At 40.4% G+C, this 22,270-nt stretch overlaps 1 protein-coding gene across 1 annotated transcript in view; it reads right to left on the bottom strand.

Annotated features, from left to right (window-relative positions):
- Positions 1 to 21,171, bottom strand: part of itsn2b (intersectin 2b) — a 30,598-nt gene extending 9,427 nt beyond the window's left edge. The window contains exons 1-26 of the mRNA XM_079239354.1: positions 20,975 to 21,171; positions 12,920 to 12,978; positions 11,609 to 11,701; positions 11,222 to 11,285; positions 10,906 to 11,093; positions 10,469 to 10,720; positions 9,542 to 9,644; positions 9,265 to 9,401; positions 8,527 to 8,590; positions 7,708 to 7,845; positions 7,503 to 7,591; positions 6,901 to 7,163; positions 6,626 to 6,775; positions 6,387 to 6,527; positions 6,143 to 6,230; positions 5,872 to 6,011; positions 4,335 to 4,558; positions 3,405 to 4,195; positions 3,192 to 3,313; positions 2,813 to 3,067; positions 2,512 to 2,708; positions 1,595 to 1,650; positions 1,149 to 1,315; positions 1,000 to 1,030; positions 602 to 723; positions 23 to 119 (exon numbers count right to left, since the gene is read on the bottom strand). Coding sequence (XP_079095480.1) covers positions 23 to 119; positions 602 to 723; positions 1,000 to 1,030; positions 1,149 to 1,315; positions 1,595 to 1,650; positions 2,512 to 2,708; positions 2,813 to 3,067; positions 3,192 to 3,313; positions 3,405 to 4,195; positions 4,335 to 4,558; positions 5,872 to 6,011; positions 6,143 to 6,230; positions 6,387 to 6,527; positions 6,626 to 6,775; positions 6,901 to 7,163; positions 7,503 to 7,591; positions 7,708 to 7,845; positions 8,527 to 8,590; positions 9,265 to 9,401; positions 9,542 to 9,644; positions 10,469 to 10,720; positions 10,906 to 11,093; positions 11,222 to 11,285; positions 11,609 to 11,701; positions 12,920 to 12,926 — 3,979 coding nt within the window. The 5' untranslated portion in view covers positions 12,927 to 12,978; positions 20,975 to 21,171. The remainder of the gene's footprint in view (positions 1 to 22; positions 120 to 601; positions 724 to 999; positions 1,031 to 1,148; positions 1,316 to 1,594; positions 1,651 to 2,511; positions 2,709 to 2,812; positions 3,068 to 3,191; positions 3,314 to 3,404; positions 4,196 to 4,334; positions 4,559 to 5,871; positions 6,012 to 6,142; positions 6,231 to 6,386; positions 6,528 to 6,625; positions 6,776 to 6,900; positions 7,164 to 7,502; positions 7,592 to 7,707; positions 7,846 to 8,526; positions 8,591 to 9,264; positions 9,402 to 9,541; positions 9,645 to 10,468; positions 10,721 to 10,905; positions 11,094 to 11,221; positions 11,286 to 11,608; positions 11,702 to 12,919; positions 12,979 to 20,974) is intronic.
- Between the last annotated feature and the right edge of the window lie 1,099 nt (positions 21,172 to 22,270).

The following is a 22,270-nucleotide window of genomic DNA, read 5'->3' as shown; positions in this document are numbered from 1 at the left end:
TCAAGAGGTGTGTGTGTGTTACCTGGTTGGGGTGCTGGTGTAGATTTGCCGCTGTTGGAACCCAATATCTTGACATGACTGGCAGGGAACCAGCCCTTCTGACGTTTCCTACCACGTGCCTGAAGACAGAAACCAACAAACATAGATCAGGAGGATTTAATCAGAAAGCAGGGACGCTGAGCAGCAATAATTTCTAAGTACGAAAACATGCAGTTTTCCACCAGAAACGTCCACAGCAGAGGAAGATCACGGGATCAGTTTATTTCTCAGACATGATACTAATTTATTCCTTATCATGTGAGATGTTGGATGAAAGTGAACAAAACGTCAGATGAAATAGAGAAATATTTGTTGTTGATGTTGAGCTGGTCGAAACTTGAAGGCAAAGGCAAAAATTAAAGGACCACAAATAAACACTGATTCATTTAAAAGTCATGCAAACTGTGGGGATAACTGTTCTTGTGGATAACAACAATAACAACAGTAAATTCAGGCTGCTACTCTGCTGCTAAACGGTAACATAAGCTGAAAGACTGATTACCTTCAGCAAAGTATTTAATAGCCTTTCAAAAACATGTCTGAATAAGAAGTACAGGCTGACCTGAAGTTCTCCAAGCCACCAGCCAGAGGCGTTCTTGCCGAGGATGAGGATGAGCTGGCCGTTTTCCATAGACAACTGGTCAGGGCCAGAAGAGGACTGGGCTCTAATCACCTGGGCGATCTCTGCACCAATAGAAACACACACACTATCAACTGAACTGAAGTAGGAGGAATATGCATTTCTGTGGTCTTTCTGGACACATTTGGACTTATTCAACATATATGAACAAGAAAAGACTGGATCTATTCTGAGAGTAAATTTGCAGCGTTTTGTTTTTCAAGTTGTTTTTGTATACGCAACATGTTTTTGTATGTGAAGTGTGTTTGCAACTCTCAGCCAGTGTAATCATATGATCTATAAGTAAATCTCTGCTGGAAAATGTTAATAAAAGAGCTTACCTGGTTTCTTCTTTCCAGATAAGCTCGAAGTCTGAAAAATAAAGTAAAAAAGTGAAGAACGGAGTTAAAATTCTCTTTTTCACTTTCATCACAGCAGGACAAATGTGATACACCAGGATGGTCCCTGTAGTGTAAGTTAGTGCCCTTACATCTGCCTCTTTGGGTTTGACATAGTTGCTGGGGAAGAGGCCTCTGCGGTCGCCTATTGATCCATTCCACCACTCTCCTTCTTTCTTGCTCACCAAGATCACATCCCCATCTGTAAACGTCAGATCACCAGGCTCTGGAGACTCATATTTGTACAACGCCACATACTCTGCAAAGGAAAAGAAGCCATGAACACAAATGGACAGCAACAAATTCACAAAAGAACACTATAGATGTCATTCAGACTGCAGACAGGTGTGTCAGACCGACAGGACCAGAATGACTGGCTGTACAATAAGATTTATGAAGCATAACATTTTTCTTTTTTCCCCAACATCAAACAAAGTTTGAAAAGTAAATATGAGTCAAATCAGTCAAGTAAAAAAATCTCAAACAATTTAAATCAACAATCTAAACCATCAGCAACATGATGAGCGTTTTACTGTACCTTCAAGCTGAGAGGTATCAGCAGAGTCTGCAGCATCAGGAGGCAAACTCTTTATGCTACAAACACAGAGAGTACACACTCCAATTATTCATCTTTTCCATCCACAGTCGAGTTATCCTCCTGTTTGCATTACAGTGACAAACACTAAACAGCACATCACACGTAGTCGTCCACCTGCTGACTCTTCCTGTGTCATTTAAAAGTCAGAGACGTGTTAGCTGAAGACTGATTCTGCTCAGAGAACCTAAAACCTGCAGTCCTGAATACAGATACAAGCTGGAACATGAGTTCTACCTTCACCTGAGTTTCATTTCAACATTCTTGTACAATGCCTGCTAGTGTAGGATTGCTTGCGACACGCACACGCACGCACGCACGCACGCACACACACACACACACACGCGCGTAACATTCCCATAAAGTCATGTATGGTCCAGGGCTTAAGCAGACAACAAAAGGAAATCTTTTTCAAACAGCACAATGCCTAAAGTAACTACACCCCAAAAAACAGTCATTTACATGACATGAAAGCACCTCGGTTTCCTTTTCTGTTGCTATGGAAACTCCAGGCTACGATGTTTATGTAAGTTAATAAGTAACCAACAAACAAATAAAACTGTGACCATTAACACCGAAATCAGGGATAATGAAGAAAAGCCAAACAGCTGAATGTACCTCTGGTTTCCTGTGTGAGGACAAATATAATTTTACAATAGTCTGCATATTTTCATTGTGTATGATGTGCAAGTATTCAAATTGCTTTAAAGATTCGTTTAACTCTGATTTCCAAGCGACGTTCTTAAAAGGAGCTGGGAAGGAAACCCATTAAACACTGTTGATCATTTAAAAAATATAATAAAAAAAAATTTTCTAGCTTGTTTGATTACAGAGGCAAATATATGTAAATAAATATTTACTCTGAGTTGTCCTCTTCTCCCAGCAAGGCCACATATGTTTTGGGGAACCAACCCCTTTCACCATTCAGCTCTCCCATCCACCAGTTCTCCTGCTGCTCCAACACTTGGATCACATCGTCCTTATTGAAGTTCAGATGGTTGTCAGTCTTTGCTGTCCAGGAACACAAGGCCTGAGCCAGCAGGTTACCCACCACCTGCTGAAATATAAACAGCCGAGTAAAAAGGCAAGTCTCGCTGTACTCTGTCCAGACAGTATCAGACTACTGGGTAAGCGGTACTGGCTACTCTGGGAAACCCTCACCTGTCCAGGTGTCTCAGAGGGTGCAGAGTTTGGAGAATGTGTTGGTGTAAAGGCAGATTTAGTCCCTGCTGCCTTGGCAGCTTCGAGGGCACTGGAAAGCTGTGACTGGAGTGGCCATTTAGAAAGAGCCGGAGCTGCATTATTAGTTGGCTCTGATGGGGTAAACCGCTCGACGTAGCTCTCTGGGAACCAGCCCATCTTCCCCTGCTTGCTGCCGTACAGCCAGCCCTCCTCATGCTCCGTCGTCTCGTCAACCTGACAAGGAGAGAGGAGCGGGTTTGGGAAGTTCTCCTCATGAGGAGGAGGGACAAAGCAGGGAGAGGAGGAGGCAGCGACCGAAATAAAAATATGTGATAAAAGACGTAAATCCATTCTTTACCTCAATGACATCATCTGCGTTAAAGCTGAGCTCTTCGTTGTTTCTGGCGGTGAAAGGGTAGAGCGCTTTGAAGGATGTGAGAGCAGCTGACTTCCTGTGCTGCGCGGCCTTCGGCTGCCCACCTGTAGCAGAACATCAGGATCACACGGTGAATTAATCGGGAGCGTTTTTAATCCACGCTGAAAGGAGCCTGAGATGTAAAGTGTGTGTTACCCTTCCTCTCCTCCAGGCCCCTCAGCAGCGCCTGCAGCTTCTCCTGAATATCCAGCTTTCCTCCATTCGCCTGCTGCTGGCGCGACGTCTCCGCCTTCCTTTTTCTTTCCTCCTCAGCCTTCCTCCTCTCCTCCTCCTCTTCCCTTTTCTTCCTTTCCTCCTCTGCTTTTATTCTCTCCTCTTCACGCCTCCTCCTTTCCTCCTCCTGCTGCTGCTTCTGCTGAAGCTTTCTCCTCTCTTCCTCCTGTTTTCTCCTGTCCTCTTCCTCCTTCTTCTGTCTCTCCTCTTCCTCCCATTTCCTCCTCTCCTCGGCGTCTCGCAGAGCCGCTTCAGCTGCCCTCTGTCTCCTCCTGTCTTCCTCCTCCCTGACCCTTCTGCGCTCCTCCTCTCTCCTCTCCTCCTCCAATCTCTTCCTCTCCTCCTCTCTTTTGCGCCTATCCTCCTCTTCTTTCCTTCTCCTCTCCTCCTGCCTCCTTTCCTCCTCTAACTTCCTTCTTTCTTCCTCCAATTGCCTTCTCTCTTCCTCCAGCTTCCGCCTCTCCTCCTCCTGTCTGCGTTTCTCTGCTTGCCTCCTACGCTCCTCCTCCTCCCTTCTCCTCCGCTCAGCCTCCTCTCTTGCTCTGAGCTCCCGTTCTGCCTGCTCCCGAGCAGCCTGGATGAGTGCCTGTCTTTCTTTCTCCTCTTCCTCCCTCTGTTTGGCCTCTCTTTCCTCCTGAAGCTTCTTCTGGCGCTCCTCTTCATCTCTCCTCAGCTTCTCCTGCCACTGACGCTCCTTCTCCAGCTTGATACGCCTGCATGTGTGAAGCATTGACATTTACTCTGACTACTTATACCACTAAAAAGTTATTCAAAGTTCATTTCTCAGTGAAATAAAAAAAAAAGCTAAATTCTTCCTGTATGATGAAATCTAAAAGTAATGCAACACAGTACCTCTGAGCTTCCTCCTCCTCCTTTCGTCTCCTTTCTTCCACCTGACGTTTCCTCTCCTCTTCCTTCATCCTTATCTCCTCTTCCTTCCTCCTTCTCTCCTCTTCCTTCCTCCTTCTCTCCTCTTCCTGCTCCTTCCGTCGGATCAGCTCACGCTGTTTGTCTGCTTTGATGGCTCGCAGTTTTTCCAGCGCTGCCTGTTGCTTTCTCTGGCTTTCTCTCAGTTCCTGTTATGCAGGGGGGAAAAAAAACAAACAAAACAATAAAAAACAGGCATCTTTACTCATGGAGTAAACAACACACAAGACTTAAATTCGTGAATGGATCAACATATGGTTAAAGACTGAGAAAAGGGCATGCACACACAAATAACAGCTATCATGTGGTTTGAAGAAAGTGCAAGAAATATAAAGAAAGAAGAAAAGAAATGGGAAAAAGTTACAAAAATGTGAATAGTTTTACACAAGATGGGTGAGAAGAAAAGAACAACAAAGAGACCTAAAGAGAAAACCTTTAGTAGGTAGAAGAGGTTACGGAGGCAGGCCAGCAGACAGAAGACAGCCTGAAGCATAGAGTCCTCTGCACCCACATACTGTAACGTAGGGAGCGGGGGGAGGGAGGGCAGAGTAGGACAGAGCAGAACATTTCAAAAGTCGAGTGCAGAAGAGAGGAATTAAAGTTAAAGATAACAAAAGTGGGAAATTAGTGTTGAGGAGGAATAATGGGAAGGAAATAGAGGGACATAAAAGAAGGCTACAGAGGACAGGAAGCTGTGGTTAGCATGAAGTTCAAAAGGCTTCGCACAAAACCTTCCTGCTTTTATATCAGTCAAACAATGTGGCTAGATGTGCCAAGTTTTAGTTTGTCAAAACAAATTTCACACTACCAGTCACATGACATGTAGAGACATTTCACTTACACAGCAAAACACACTTAATTTATACGTTTAGTTACTCTTCATAGGTTATAAGTACAAACAGAAATTGCTTTATCTCTTGGTCAAAAACAGCCTCAGAGAGGAGAAATGTTTGCAGCTATAAAAACAGAGGAGACTTCTAAGTTTGACTGAGTCAAATCTGAGTCTGGATCTGTTTGGTGCTAAGCAGGAAAATAACAATTCCCCAAACATGATTTTTTTTCTTTTTTAAAGAGTGAAAGAAGTTTAAAAGGACAAAGTTGGTACTTCTGACCAATGAGGCAAACACACACTAAAGCTGATTAAATCTCTAAGCAAAATGCTCTACAAGACATAATTTTTATAGAGATGTACATTTAATTCCTGCACAAACACATGCTTAATAGAGTCTTTTACATTACAAGTCCAATGCCAGTGAAGTTGGGTTGTTGTGTAAAAATATGAACAGAATACATTGACCTGCAAATCCTTTTTAACCTGTATTCAGTGAAATACACTACAAAGACAAAATATTCAAGCATATTCAAACAGATAAACTTTATTGTTTTTTGCAAATATTCCCTCATTTGGTATTTAAATGGTAACATCCTTCTCTAATAGTGACACGCTTGCAGTCATCCCTACCTGTAGGTCTTTATTATACTGGTCCATCTCAGCTAGTTTGGCAGCAGTGTCTTTCTGCAGAGTTTCGAGCTGATCTTGAAGTTTCACACACGTTACTTTCTTCTCTGCTGCACCCACCTTCAGTGTGGACATAGTCGACACTGCAAACAGATGAAAAATGAATAACTTGTTGAGAGAAAACTTTCATAACAGGGGGTTTGTTTACTCAGATTGTTTACCATTAAAGTCTTTGTGCTGATGTGCTTTATTCACTAAATCACTCAGTACTAACCCGACATGTTGTTCAAAGCCATGTTTTTAAGCTTCTCTGTCAGTCTCTTCTGCTCTGGAGTCAGCTGTAACAGCTTCCTCTGAAACTCCTGATAAAAAAAAAAAAGAAAAAAGAAGAAGAAATGGATCGTTAAGAGAAAACATTTCAGAAAACACATCTTGTCAAGGCAGCGAACGACAAAGTATATCACAAAAGTTTAGTTATACAAGCCTACAGACTGAAATTACACTGAAAACCCACAAACCTCAATCTGTCTCTGCAGGTTGTAAATATCCTGTTGACGTGTGTCTTTCCTCTGATTATTAAGCTCAACCTCTGTCTTATGGAGCGTCTTCATGTTATGAATGTCACGCAGTCGGTCTGAAATCTGACGATGTTTGTTGCCCTGCAGCAGAAGAAAGACAAAAGAAGAAACAAGGATTAGAGAACTGATCAGTTAGGAAACGACACCACTGGAGTAAAGATGCTCTCTTCACCACACACCACTGCCTCCAACTCCATCTCCAGATTCTTCTTCTTGGCCTTCAGCTTGATGATCTCATCCTGCTCCTGCTCCTTCTTTATCTTCAATTCTCCTCGCTTCCTTCTCTCAAACTCCTCCTTCCTCTGACGCTCGAGCTCCCGTTGGGCCGCCTGATGGGTGGGACCACAGACATGCACACTGAGGTAAATATACATGTATCATAGGGACGCACCTCTCAGTGGGGGTTAAAAAGTGAAAACACGTCATGTGAACAACTGTGCCATGCTTCCCTCACCTCTTTCCTCTCTATCTCTCTCTGTCTCTCCTCCTCTCTCTGTCTCTCCAGCTCCTTTAGTCGCTCCAGCCTCCTCTCCTCTTCCTTTCTCCTCCTCTCTTCAGCCTCCCGAGCTTCCCTTTCCCTCCTTTCTTGCTCCTCTCTTTCCTTCTGTGCACGCCGCTCCTGCTCCTTCCTCTCTGCTTCCAGCAGGGCCTGTCGCCTTTTCTCCAGCTCTGCATTCCCACGTTCCAGGTTGGCTTTGAACTTATCCTCGAACGACACTGAACGCATAGAGTGAAAAAAAAAAAAATCAGTGTTGATGAACTCTTTGAATCTAGAGAACACTGAAAACATGTTAAATACTTGTTTGAACCTTTGCATTTAAAAAGGTTATGAAGTTAACATTAAAGCCAGAGGGTACATAAATAAATAATAGGATTTTGCTGGAAATCTGACTCAGAAACAGCGTTCAGGTGGCTGAAGCTGTTCTAGTCTTATGTGTGCAACAATATGCAGCAAGTTAAACAGCTGCTTCGCTGTGGTCTGTAAAGGCCGACTGCCCCCAATGCAGCAGATAAACAAGACTACACTCTGTGTGGAGTTGGTTGTGCGTTACTGACGGTTGATTTTGGCTTTCTGCGGAGGATCAATGTCCAGATCATTAGGCAGAGCTGCATACAAAGAAGAGCTGGACCCATTCACTGCGGTCCTGAAATACATCATTTAAAAAAGATTCCTGAATACACAGTAGATGTAAAATATCACGTAAACACATCTATGGCACAGTGATAGATTTAACTATCAAACGTGGTGTTTAAAACGTACCTCTGTGAAGGTGGCACCAGCTCAGCTGGCAGTGTGAGAGGCAGTGGTTGGCCCATCTTTGCCATGTCGACAAGATGCATCGCCAGAATAAACTCCTCTGCCTTTAGCTTACCATCCTTATCCACATCAGCTAATGTCCTGCAGAGGAGTTTTAAACTGTCATTTTAAGTGTTTTTTTTTACATGATTGCTTTGCTGATATTCAAGATGTTAAGTCAACTGCAAACAGCTGAGTAAAAACAAATAGTTTTTAACTGTTACTATCACTTTACAATGTATTACTATTCTGATCAATTTGCTAATACCTAAACTAAAGGCTGTGGATTACACTATAGTAAACATTGTGCACATATATATCATCTAGTAACCACACAAGGACTTGTCTGTAAACTGCATAATGTTATAGATCACACACACTGAAAGGTGTTTTAGAACCAGCAGTGTGCCAAATTTGCATAAAATATAGAAAATATTATCCTTTGAAGATGTGCAATTACAGCAGTGTGCCAAATTTGCATAAAATATAGAAAATATTATCCTTTGAAGATGTGCAATTACAGAAAAGCTTTACAGACTATTTTAGTGGCAACTAAAATTAGGAACAGTAATTTCTTTACAAGAATTATTTTTCTTGTTTCTCTCGTCTTATCTGAAACCAAAATGTTTTGTGATACTGCAGAGGTTTTTCCACACTGATGTTTTGTAAGCTGTTAAAGCGAGAATGATAACGTCTCAATACATTGTGCATTCCCACTTCATCACAAGAGTACAGCAGTGATTTGACATGTACAGACACACAGATAACTCCAGATATTCTTACCAGATGGAGGCCAGCTGAGTCTGTGTCAGCATTGTGGTTGCCATGGCACTTCTAACCTGCTGACCTGAAATATGAGTGACAAATGTCAGAGGAGCTGTGTGGCGTGTAAGCGTTGGTGATGTGGAAAAAGGAAGACAAGAAGGGCGATAGCGTGTATTAGTTGACTAAAACTACTGTTTGCATCACCAAAACTCCCCTGTTGTTTTTGTTCTCTTTTAATTGTTTGATCCTAAAAGACACACTTAGCGAAAAGCTATGAGGATAAAAGGACTGTAACAACATGTAGCTACATGTTACAGGTTTCCATTGGAAAACCGGTTTTCAGTGATTTTGGACCAGATCCTGAGCAAACAAGAATAATTCATCTCTGTATTTTATCTAATGTACCCAGGGTGCATTAATCAATGAACCATGTCACATTAGTAAGGAATTCATCTGTGTTCATTTGAATGCTAACATCATTTCACTTAATTGTGGGTTACTCAAGAGAACAGGTCTGACAAGGATTACGAAACCAGAAAGCAAAGGCAGATTTGGTTGTATGTGTTGAGAAACCGCCCCACTGTCTCAACACACACCCAGAAATAATGCTCCTACTTCCTTTGAGTTAACTCAGCAGCAATGAAGTCACTAGTGACCGTTGCTCATGAGCGTCCACACCTGCATTCTGCAGATTGCTATGTTTTGTTTGACCGATACACTGCCCCATGCATACACACAGATGCAAACACGTCATACCAGTGAGGTATCCAGTCATCAGTTTGTCCAAGCCGTTGAACAGCTGTCTGTATTTCAGTCTAGAAGCATGAGGCACAGCCCAGTCACTGGGAACAGCAGCCATGGGAGACATCACTGATGGAGATGATGAAGCAGAGCTGACAAAGGAATAAATCAAATTTCACTTTTAGGTGTTAACTCGCTTTAAGAGACAAGCAAAACAAACAAAAAGAAGCGGTGATTATGCAAAAGAATGAACTGCTACTTCTGAACTCTGCAATGTATTTGTGCCTTTTACCTGCCAGATCCCAGGTCCAGCAGTGATCCAGAACTGTTCATACCAGCAGGAGAAGAGGAGAGTCCAAGTGGGGAGGAGTAGGGAGTTGCAGATAGAGGTAGGCCTGAAGTGCACAGATATGTCCATTAAATACATTTCCATATTCATTTGCAACCTTTTCTGAGGCGTTTTAGGTAAATATCTGACGGTGACTATTAAAGCTGAGACTCTTCTATGAATGTTTCTATAGTTTGCAGAGAAGGGGCAGATGCCTGGAGGGGCTCAGTGGTGCACTAGGATCCAGTCACTGCTGTATCCTTTTCAAGGACAGGAAGCAAATTTGTATGGAAATGAGACAGAGACACCTGAGTCTGCGATACGGGATCAGGAGGCATTTCATTTCCATTCAAAACCATAAAGAAATTTCCAGACTCATTCATCATCTACTGTCAAAAAACCCTTGTATTTCTCCTAAGATATTCCTGCTACATCACACAAGTAAGAGGCAATAAAACAGATAAATGTGTGTTTAAGCATCTATACCACAGTAACTTTTCCCAAGGGCCTTTACCAGGTCCTTTACCTGAAGCATGCCATTGCCAGAACCGGATGATAAAATGTCTGGAACATTTTTACCCTCTTGATCAGAAATGAACATTTTTCAACCTACTGATTGTTTAGGAGTGGTGCTTTAACCACTGGACATTTTTTTATGGTTAACTTCTCTCTATGGGAGTGCATCTGTAAAGGATTAGTTGTCCTATCAGTCCTCGGTGGAAATGCAGAAAACCAGGGGTTGCTTTTAAGGGACCTTCCTAATTTGAAAACAGTCCTGAAGTGTCAAAGTACTGTTTAAATAGTTGGTTTTACTTCTTATCCCGAACAGCGACACGGTGTAACGCAAGCAAAATAGAAGATTTAACGAGTAGAAATGACAACAAGACTTACCAGTCGTCACAGGTCCAGAAGGGATCGGCTGGAGAATTCCTATGGTGCCATTTGACAGTGCAGCGTTCCCCATTGTGGGCATCAGCGGCCTGGTAGGGGTTGAAGCTATTAGTGGGTTTAGCCCTGATGCGGAAGGAACCAGAGGGGTGAGACCTGTCATCGGCGTCAAAGGTGCAAGTCCAGAGGTTGCCATGGAGACAGGGGCCAACATGCCAAGGTTTATTCCAGGCATCATACACATAGGACCAATACCTACAAACACACACACACCAGTCTAAATTAGCCAGTCTCTAGCTTGTCTGTATTACACCTGACTCATTTTATCTGTTTATTTCTTTTATAGAGTTTCTGTGTTCAGGGCTGAATAATAAACATACATTTTTAAACTTTCCAGGTGATGATACACCTGCATACAGTATATTTTTAAAACACTGTACCATAAGCAGAGCCTGACATGGATGCGGTCGGGTTATTAAGACTGTGAAGGGGCACTGGAGGCTGTTTCATGACGATTGGCAGTGCAGAGGGAAGCGGTGTGCCCTGGAGTTTTAGCTTTATGAGCTTCATAGCGATAGAAAACTCCAACCTGTCCATCTTTCCATCCTTATTCATATCAGCCAGAGCCCTGGGAAGCAGAGGAAAGACCATTAGTAAGACAACAGCATATGTGCTTCAATATTTTATTGAAATCTTCCACAACCAAACCAATAAGAGGTATGTCTGTGTTTCAGTGCCAGTGCGAGTGTTTCTCACCATATCTCAGCCAACACATTGGGAGGCAGCCCTGACTGGAGGAAAAACTTCCTGGCCTGTTCTCCTACAGAGGGACAAAAGGCAAAGAAATTACAAACAAGCAAACAAACAAACCCCATATCTGTAAATCCGTTTTGGCAGTGTGTTTGTGCTTGTGGCGGAATCTGTGGAGCCTCATCACTGACATGTGAGTGTATTTCATAGCTCAGTAGGCTATATTTACAGTGGTATGTGTATCATTGTGGCATTAAGTTTTCTCTTTGGTAAACCACTCATAGGCTGAAGGATGTATCATGGGAAAGTTACTTTATAAAAACACGACAACAGTACAGTCACTGTGTAAATGATCACCAGTCTGTGTAGTGGTGTGTGTGAAAATATGTGTACCTGAGACATAGCCCAATGATGGGGAGAGGGTGTCAAACTTCTGATCATGTTTGCCTCTCTCCTCTGGAGAGATCGCCCATATGCTTAGACCACCTGAGAAGTAGAATACAATTTAGGTTGTTACTCCATTGAAATAACATGAATATGTGGCAGAACAACTCCAAGAAAACATATGAATGTATTAAAGGTGCCCTACAGCCGACAAAAGACCTCCTCACAAGTTCCCATTTCAGACAAAGGCATCTCAGCTCAAAATCACTGCATCCTTACACATATAAAGCCAAATTGCAGGATCATGACAGTATCATAGGTTAGAATAACAAGTTCAACGATGAGCAAGTACACCATCATTGCCCCAACCCAGGCCGTTACTTCTGTCTTTGTAGAATCAGAGGTGCATTAGTGGCAGGTCAGTTCTGACCTCCTGTTGTACCTTCTTGTTTCACACATGACGGGATGCAAATGCACGTGACTGGCTTGCAAAAGGCATATGTGAAAGTGGCTAAAATTAGCTGGTGATCAAATCTTCCTATATTTTGTTGTGCGTTAAATATGGGTGTTTATTTAGGGTCTGACTAGAAAACCTGCTTCGTGAACTGAAAATGAGAGAAACTCAGAATCTGGGCAAGGCAAACAAGCCTGCACTTTTTAGGTTAAAATGGTAGGGAAAAAAATAGCAAACACCACTTTATAACTAAAACAGACACACAAACAGATAATATAATAGAGTATCCCAAGGCGAGCCACCGTGATAGTCAGAAGATGGGAATGCATTGATGTTGACTAAATGATAATAAAGCATGGTGTTGGAGGGGACGAGATCAAGCTAACGCCTTACAGTAGTATTTACACAAGCAAGGACACACACACACACACACACACACACACCACTGTTTATTCTGTGACATATAGAACATATAGTAAGCACTGTGTCTTTTCATTTAGTATAAAGATGTCAAACTGCTGCACCTTTAAACTATGAACAAAGCTGGTGTGAAAAGAAAAGAGGAATTATAACTTTCAGATGGCCACAGAGTTCAATGTCTGCCCTTAAAGTAAAACAACGAATGAGCTGGTCTAGACGGGACATGCATAAACATTTATAGACTAATAAAATAGCTTTAAACACTTTTTAAAACAGACAAACAAACAAAAATGTAAGTGTTTTGGCTATAGCCCTCCTCAGCGCCACAAAAAAAAGGAAAACCATAAATAAAAACTCTCAAATTCTCTCTTTCTTAAAACCACACACACACACACACACATACACATACATTTAACCCCCTCTTCACATACACAAACTGGTCTTACCATTCATTTTTTCATGTGGAGGCTTCCCAGTGGCGTCCTCAGCTACAGCTCACAGCCATCTGCAAAACACAAAGTCACAGTCCAGGCATCAGTCAATACTGCAGCTGAGCCCTGACTGTGCTTTTACTCAGGGAGGGAGAGAAAAAAGGCGGAGAGAGGAACACAGACACAGAGCAGGGTAGACAGATTCTGGTCAGTCAGCAAGCATAAACAGGGCTTCTCCTGTTCTCTTCTCTCTGGAGCAGCCTGGCCACGTCCCAAACCAGCGAGGCTTGTTTCAATACCATCCACATTGACTCTGTAGTGGTTAAAGACCAGTGCAGCAAACACTAAACAAGCTAAACTGATAGACGCTCATTAGATTTACAGTCATTGTCCTTAGGACTACAGAGCCCTGTTCAGCACTGTATCTGAGAAAGACTCCAACAAAGGACCTGCAGTGTCTTCATGTCAAACAGACACCACCCTCATAAAGAAACTTCTTACATTTGATGAGCAGATTGTCTGTGGAGTTAAAGTTCATCCAAAAGTCCATTGCAAACCCATTAATATAAGAGTAACAGAACAGCCAGCGTAAAAAACCTTGTTTATATTCAATAGTTGAACATTTAACTTGAAAAGACAAAAGTGATGAAGGGTTTTGTCCTGCAATCTGTCAGTAAAAGTATAACAAGTGTTTTTTGTTTTTTTTTTTTAAACAAAAGATGACAGGATTTATGTAACCTCTTAATAAAGCAGACCACTCCTCTTCTAAAGGCTGCCAGACTGTAAACAATTCATCTGCTATAGGTAAAGAAGCATTTAATTTATGAGTCAGCAGCTGCATCCGGCTGTAGGCTAAATGCTAACAGCAACATGCTAACAACAGATCTGATGTTTACAGCGTCATGATAATGCTTAACTGATCTCGAGCAGGTCAGCAGCTTCACACGTTTTTGGAAGCCAAAGTATACAATAAATATGCAACAATTTGTTCTGATATTACAGTTATTCTCTGTTGGTAAAAAAAAACTAAATCCTGTTCTCAGTGGTCTGAATGCAGTTTTCAAATTAAACACTCCTTTTACCAAACCTGACACACTCTTCAGGTACAATTTACAAAACCCAAGCTGTTTTTTTGGTAGAAAGAGAGCTCATTCTAAGTCACTGAACATATTTCATACCGTGACACACCTGTGTTGCAAAACTAATCACTAGCAGCAAAATGATAGCCATTCATAGAGCACTGGTGGAGCCTGTTCATCATCTACAATGTACAGAAACATACAGAGAGACGGAGGAGGAGGAGTGGACAATGGTGGTGGACAATGAGGAACAGGATGAGGAAGAGGCAGGAAGACCAAGAGAAATCATCGCTGTTGAAATTCAGATGAACTTTGCACAGCATGTCCTTGTAATGGGATGGGAAGAAGGACAAAGAGTCCAATCCAATCGGTAGCAGATTCTCTGTAGTGAACATTCAGATACAATAAGAACTGTACTGTTCATTATGTCTATAGGTTTACACTCTATACATAATCACCTTAACAGAGTCGGACAAAATAAGGGTGAAAGACTACTCTTTTCTCCCACCAATAACAGCTCATTATTGATTGAAAAGGTTGTTCAAAATGATGTGAAATCCATCAGAGACCGAAGGCAATGCAGATGGTATTCGTAGTCTCTACATCAGCTATTGACCACATCTTCCAACATAACAGACTGGGCATGAAACATGTTTATTTAGTTACCTTTGAACACAAATTTGCAAGACTAAAAATCTGACATAGTATGTCTAGGTAGGGGTAACCTTGATGTTTCCAGTATACGCTGATGCTCCCAGTATAATCCTATAGTAACGCAGACCTGCTGTTACGGTAGAATAGTACAGTTACAGTTGCTACTTCTACAGTAGCTACTGCAAACTATATTGTAATGTACAGTTTATAAATCTAAAGTATATGAATCTAACGTGAATTTAGTGTAAATACAGGATTTTAAAACACTGTTTAAACACTTTATTACCTACTGCACTGAACTGCTTTTGATGTATCTTTATAGAGTGTTTAAACTAGCTGGACTTTGCACAAAGGGTAATCAGAGTGACTGATAAAAGCAATAAAACGCTTTTCTTTTTTAATGTAGTATTGGGACAGTACTGAATGTTGTAGATATGATTTTTTTTCCCTTTGGTTTTGGTTTCTTTCTTGCCAACTAGCTCACTCTTCCACCAAAATGCGGCAGCTTCTTGCTTGACTTCTACTGTCTTCTTCATCTAGCTGGTACTAATTTATACGCTGCTTTTTACCTTTTCATATAATCAGTTCCTCACAGGACGCAGGACATGGAGTATCGTTTAAATCTGCTTTGGATGGTTAGGAGAATGTTTAGGGTCTATGTTTAGGGGTGGAAAAATCGAATTGAAAAATCAAAAATCTGGATTTTTTTTGCTTCACAATTTTAAAATCAATTTTTTTGTTAAAAAATCTTTTCTTTTTTTTCCCAAACAGATAAAAGTAATCCAGCATAAAAATTTTGCCATTTTTATTGTTTTTATTGATCTTTTTACTTGTCTTCTGGAGCATTAAAGCAGCAGAATGATGATCTGGCTACTGTGTTGTTTTTTTCTAATTGAAATCAAGAAATATTAGGAGAAAAAAAAAAAAGTTCTATACATTTATTTTGTTTCTAAATCCACAAAAACCAGCAATATCAAAGCATTGTGAGAATCACAATTTAAATCGAATGGACACCCAAAAAATCGGAATGGAATCGGGACAAAAGTGTATCGTCACAGCCCTATTAGGGTCGGTCATAACATAGCACATACATATGTCCTAATTTGTGCACTGGCTAAATGTGGGAATATTGTTGTCAAAAGACCAGTGCTGGGTTTGTAGAAATACTTATAGATCTCATCTGTTACTGAAGCACTGCTCTGTCTGAGAGAAATACAGCCAGCATAAAACCCCTTATTTATGTTCAAAACACTGCCATGGATGTATGAAGCAGGTCTAACAGGTAAGAAGGTGTCTCGCAAATGATTTTTATATATTTTTAGTACTGTCATGTAGTTCACGTAGCTTTCACACCGACTTCATTAAATATTTGGCTGAACACCTGCTTCCCTTGTGATTATCTCTCTGTCATCAGCAAGTCAGACTCAAATGATGAAGGTGGAGGAGGAAAAGGAGGAGAACATTCCTGTCTTACTGCTCAGCACTTCCTGCTTGGTATTGCACAGACATGAGGACTTCCTCATCAAACATCAGCTCTCGTGAAGTGATTGTGGATTTCAGAAGAAGGAAGACGTTGACAAAGCAGGAAACCTATTAGCACTGAAGCTTTGCTTAGCAATGGACAGAAGGACTGGAAAATTAGGAACTCCAGAGATCTTTGACTTTCCTGTTGTTGTCTATACTTCTGTGTAGAAGAAAAATATTAGACAACAAAAACAGTGTGTTCAGCTTGATGATCTCACAAGGGCAGAAAACAGCAAGAGAGCTTATCTACTGCCTGCCATCTGCTGCTTTGCATCTCTGCCTTCTTATCTCTCCTTGGTCAGGTCTCTATCTCCGTTCCATCTTTCTTTTATTTTGCATTTCTTTCCACTCATGAACATTCTTGTCGAGAAGAATGAATGTCCCATTGTTTTTTATCTTATAATGAAATACCAACTTATGTCTGCAGAAGATTAAAATTCAGTAGTAAAAAAATGAGCAAAAACACCTTAATTTACAGGTGAGACACAAAGAGCCATATTAATATTCACACTAGCTGAGTGTGGGAATTATTCAGTCAGTAAATTAGTTGAGCCAACGTCTGCATTGTATTTGCCTTTACTGTCATGTTAAATATAGAACCCAAAGGGCTGAATATCTCAAGATATAAATGAATACTGATAGTTAAAATATTAATTATACAGCAGTTAAAGCAAACAAACACACAAACAAACAAACAAAAAAAACTTTATGTGCATTGTACACACTGGGAACTATTTGGTTAGTATGTCTTGGACAGAATATCACTTTTTTCCCCCCAAAAAGCATTAATAACATTATATAATCAATGAGAAGTTATTCTACTACGGAGGTGGTAGTACTAAATACTGTAGCATATTTTGTGTCATATGGTTGTTTTTTGTCAGTGTCAATGTGATATTACACAAAAAGACATTACCAAGGTGATGTTTATGTTACTTGGTGGAGCCTATGACTCCTGGGTTTATACTGGGAAAATGTCAATTTTATAAACATAAAGATGTTGGAAGTTAGATTTCTACACAAAAGTCCAATATGTTTTTTTTTCTTTGTTTATTTACCATCACACAGGAATGTCACTGCAATATGTACTAAATGCCTAAACTTTTGGGATCGGCAACGCTTTTAAACAAAAAGCTTAAATGATTGACAACACTATCTGATATAAGGGAACAAACTGAGTGACTGTGTTACCAGATAAGCTTCGAATCCAGGGGGACGTCGTTTCTGTTCTGCTTGCAGATATGTCCAATAACCTTTGTGCAATTATTAAAATACAAAAAGATACAGTATATATAGAAAACTACAAGACGTGAGCCCGTATGCCACTCCTGCCCTGCTGTAAACAAAACAGCCGTTTTGAATGCAGACAAAACTGTTGCCATCATGTAATGCATCCAGTTTGCTCTCCAGTCCAGATCATTTCCACTGGTGAAAACAAGTTTCACACCAGTTCTCCCGTCTATCACATGAGCCATCACACAACTCTGGCTAAAGACAGGTCACGTGTGAAAAGAGTGGTGACCTGACATCAATAGCAGTCCCGTCAGGTGTTTTTTGGGCTCTGGTCAGGAATGTAACCTGTAGTAATGTTACGCCGCAGGAACTGTAATGAATAAATGAAAGATAGCAGTAAGCAGTCTGCTTTAAGGTTTAGTGTTTCCAGAGTGAGAGGAGTCTTACTTTTCCTAATGCGACAGCTGTCTGACCTACTGAACGACCGACTTCTCAGCCAGACTTAGCTTTGCAAAACTTATGCAAATTCTATCTGAAATTGTTGTCAAGATGCACTTACATACAAACACACAAGGTCTCAAAAATAGCTTGGGGCTACTAAATGAATACAGCAGACTCACTATATGCTTCATCATAAGTCTGCTGAGGCAGAATTAAGGGAATCGTGGACTAGCAGGGCTCCACCTAACCTGCAAACCAACATTATCTGTCCTGAATCAATGATGCATAACCTTCTATTACTACTTAAAACCAGGCTGGAAAACAAACACTCAGGTACAGAAAAGCAGCTGTGAGTTAAAGCCTTGTGCACAGTCATCATCACTGAAGACAGAGGCCTACACATCACAAGTCATACATCTAAAAGGTAAAGTTTCCACGTTTTTCCACATCAACATTTGCATTAATATCATATGTAATATCTGGACACTGTGTCTTTGTGGTGAGTACAAGGCATGTGTTCAATCCTGCATGTCAACCAGGGGCGCTTTGAGATGCCCTCTGATAACCCAAACCCCTAACCCTAACCCTTCTGGTACCCACACAATTGCAGTAGTCCAATTACTGTTGTCATGGTTTAGCACAGAAATAGACACATGACTCACGCTGACTACCAACCTGTCATTTATGAGCAAGCTGTTGCACCATCACGCAGTAGGAGATATCTACATACTAGCAGCAGTCAGCTGAATTAAAAAGATATTAGACTTTTTGTCATTACTATTTAGCGACAGTGATGAGATCGCCAAAATAATTCTTTAAGTCAAATGCAAATGTCAAAGTGTCTTTCATACCTAACAATGAACAAAAACAAGATATTCTCTCAATTTCTTTTTTTTAAAAATTTAAATAAATAAATAAAAAAATGTTTTAAACCTTTCCCAACAAATGACTCCTAATATTAGGACACAAATCAGATTAAAAAAAAAAAACTATTTGAGGATGGAGATATGAGATAAGGGACACTCTTCACACTTACACCATTAAGCATGCTTAACTTTCAGTGGATTACAACCTGTGTGAAATAACTGTTAACATTAAAGTTTTCTCCTCATTTCCAGGGACTCCAAAAATCATTTTTAGCTGTGGTGAATAACATCACCACAGCTAAAATAAATAGCCTGGCTGTCTCTGACCTTACCTGTTTCAGTAGCAGCTATTAAAATGTTGATGATATACATATACTTATCTGTCTGTACACATTTATGCCTCTTGGTCAGTTTAAGTAACACTTTTAACACTCTACCTTGCTGCCACTTGAACCTCTTTCACACTAGGAAAAGTAGAAAGAAAAGGTAGATTAAACTAAGTAAGAAATAATTTCTTCTTTTTTAATGTCATCATTTCCTCATTCTATTAATATCTTCAAGACAATTGTCTAGTTTTCTCCCCTCTCTTTCTGTGTCTCATCTTGCCTGTAAATATTATTCACAGCCAACTGTGCCACCCTGGCCTGTCCTCATCACTAATCTGATCGCATACAAGCGTTGCCTGTCTGAGTTATGTCATAAGAAATGATTGATTTTCAGCTGCCTTGTTCACTGAGCTCACGACATCCACAACTCTGTTCCTGTTTGTTTCCTTTAACTGGTAGATAGTATATCAATCCCCATGTGGGAAATTAAGAAACCTAGTCATCTCCTTAATAACTTATTTCTACTTTTTTCTAGTCATTTGGTTCAGTCTTCCCTACTATTTCCCACAGTGCAGCTAACTATTCAGGTGAGCTTAAAAACATATTACACCAGAACACACATGCCCTTCGATAAGCACCCCATTCATCAGTGGCATTAAGAGTGTTTCATACTGGGATTGAATTATTCTGTTTGAAGTGCTGGGTTTTGATTTTTTTTTTTTTTTAGAGGCATGGCCTCCTTTAACCTGCTTTGACCCGTCCTTATTTGTACATATATGGTAACGTGACAGAACTTGAAAGAACACTCTTGAGAAATTACTTTTTAACAATAAAACTGGATCATTACAGCAACTCTGTCTGTGTACAATATGTGTGTCTGCACATATGCACACAATGCTGTGTGCATATGCTCCATTTGGATCATCTTCACAGCAGATTTAAATGAAAAGGACAAAAAAGATTAAACAGCCTGAATCTTCTCCCTAACAAAAACTTATCCTGGGCCAATAATGGCTTTTGCAAGGTCACGGCACAGTGCTCCATGATAAGATGACAAGCTAAATGCCTCTTGCAGCCAAGAAGCCAAGAAAATGAATGTCAAAGCTGAAGGTTGCATTGTAACAAGATGATCAATATTATTCACTTCACCTGTTAACAGTACGTCTGCAGAGGAAAACTGAAACAAGCTTACCACCTTCAACACATCAGTAGAGATAACCCCTTAAAGACTGAATTTAGGCGACTTTATGTCAAATGTTTGTGTTCACTTTGGTTAAATATAAGAAACAAAAGTCCTTTGTGATAATTCAAGATTTGTGGATTGGAAAAAAAATAAAAAATCAACAAATCCTTCATCTGCTCACAAACTGTCACTTTCAATGGTGATGGAAATGTTTCTTACCTTGAGGCTCCAACTAAGTCATGTTGGACAAACTGGGACTCACAATGGGACAATAGACCAAAATATCGGCACCACCACTCTAGAGATTTTCATTATGCAGAGTCTCAGATGATCTTTCTGAACTGATAGAGTTACATTCCCTGATCACTTGTCACCTACTCAGACTTAGCTGCAACCTGCTCAACAAGTTTGAACCGAGAGGAATTTAGGAGACTTTCTGGCCAATCTACCTTTGCAAACTTTCCATGAACCATCTCACCTTACAGAAGCATCCATTAACACCCCACCTAGGTGCACCCATAAACCCAGCAGCTAATGAAAACATAACCCAGCTAGCTAACTTGTTGGAAGTCAGAAGAGAGGCATCACCCCTTCAAAAGACACATTTTCTTTCATAGCGCAGCGTCAAATAAGGAACACAAACAAATAAATACAAAGCTAAGCTATATTTAAAAGATATACAGAAGCTAAATGTTCATCGACATGCTTTTCCAAACTATATCAAACTTTACACTCGTGCTTAGATAAGCAGTTTCGCTGCGTACCTCTTTCACCGCCGACATAAAACACCAACTCCAGAGCCTTGAAGTCGCTTGAAATGATCACCCACCACTTCTGGACGGCTTCCCCACACACGCAGTCAAGTTTGGTATCCAATGAGAGTTGCACTTATTGGAGAAATATTTAGTTTTATGCCACACTTGTACTCTGCGAACCTGTTGCTGACAGCTCAGTGTGTCACACTAACAACATGGCTGACGAGGAGTGATCATCGGAGACTGCGGGGCGCTGTTCACGTCCGACCGTCCACAGTGGGAGGAGAGACGGGGAGAGAAAGGCAGGGATAGAGGTCCAGCAGATGGAGAACAATTAATAAGGAGTTGATGGGACATGGACAAAGAAGAAGGCAACATAATAACTGATGTCATTTTTCTCCTGTAAAGTTTGACATTACCTTCTTTACCATCAAAGTGCTCTTAAAATCAATTAAAAAGGAAAAAGTGGTCCAACACACGTTCTATTCTTTTTCAGGTAATCCAGAGTTTAAATGTAATATAATAATAATAATAATAATAATAATAATAATAATAATAATAATAATAATGAGACGAAGTAGAACAAACCACAACAAAAAGCACAAGAGCTACAAACTAGTATTTTGACAGAAAAGATGCAAAAAACTACATAAAGCGGTTTAATTACAATAAGATAGAAACTAAAAATATACAAAGAAGAAAAACAAAAACTTAAGGGAGGTGCAAAATGGTAATGAAAAAAGCACAAAAAGAAAAAAAAGAGACATGACCACAAATACACCAAACAAGTTCCTAATATAAAACAGGTAAGTGTACTTCATGCTTTCAACTCCAGATGTTAGACAAACAAAGCACAATAGAGCTTTGAAATGCTAAAATGTTAACAAAGAACAAAACACATTAAATGACGAGATTGATCCAAAGATTTACATAATGTTAATAACATCATAATTCTGGATGAGTTTTTTGTCAGCTGTCCTCAATCAAGAGTCATGATTTATTTCACTGCTTCTTTACTTATTTAAATACTACTCATTATTTACAGTCAAAAACTCCAAAACTGCTGAATAGAATAGCTCACAAACTAAAATAAAAAAATGTAATTTAAATTTGTTGCTTGTTTGGTTTTTATTGTTGTTTTCTTTATTATTAGTGGATCAATTGTTTTTGTTTTGTTCCGAGAGCTTACTGCATACATTGTCCATGATGCATTGCAGCTGCTTTGCGACGTTTTACGGCATTTTCCGATGTGTCGTACCGCGGTCTGCTTTCCCGACTACTACCTGTCTAGGTAAACAGAGCGAA

This window comes from Telmatherina bonti (assembly GCF_933228915.1).
Source record: "Telmatherina bonti genome assembly, chromosome: 1".
NCBI classification, from domain to species: domain Eukaryota; kingdom Metazoa; phylum Chordata; class Actinopteri; order Atheriniformes; family Telmatherinidae; genus Telmatherina; species Telmatherina bonti.
The sequence above is the reverse complement of the archived record's forward strand: the minus strand, read 5'-3'. Positions and strand labels throughout refer to the sequence as shown.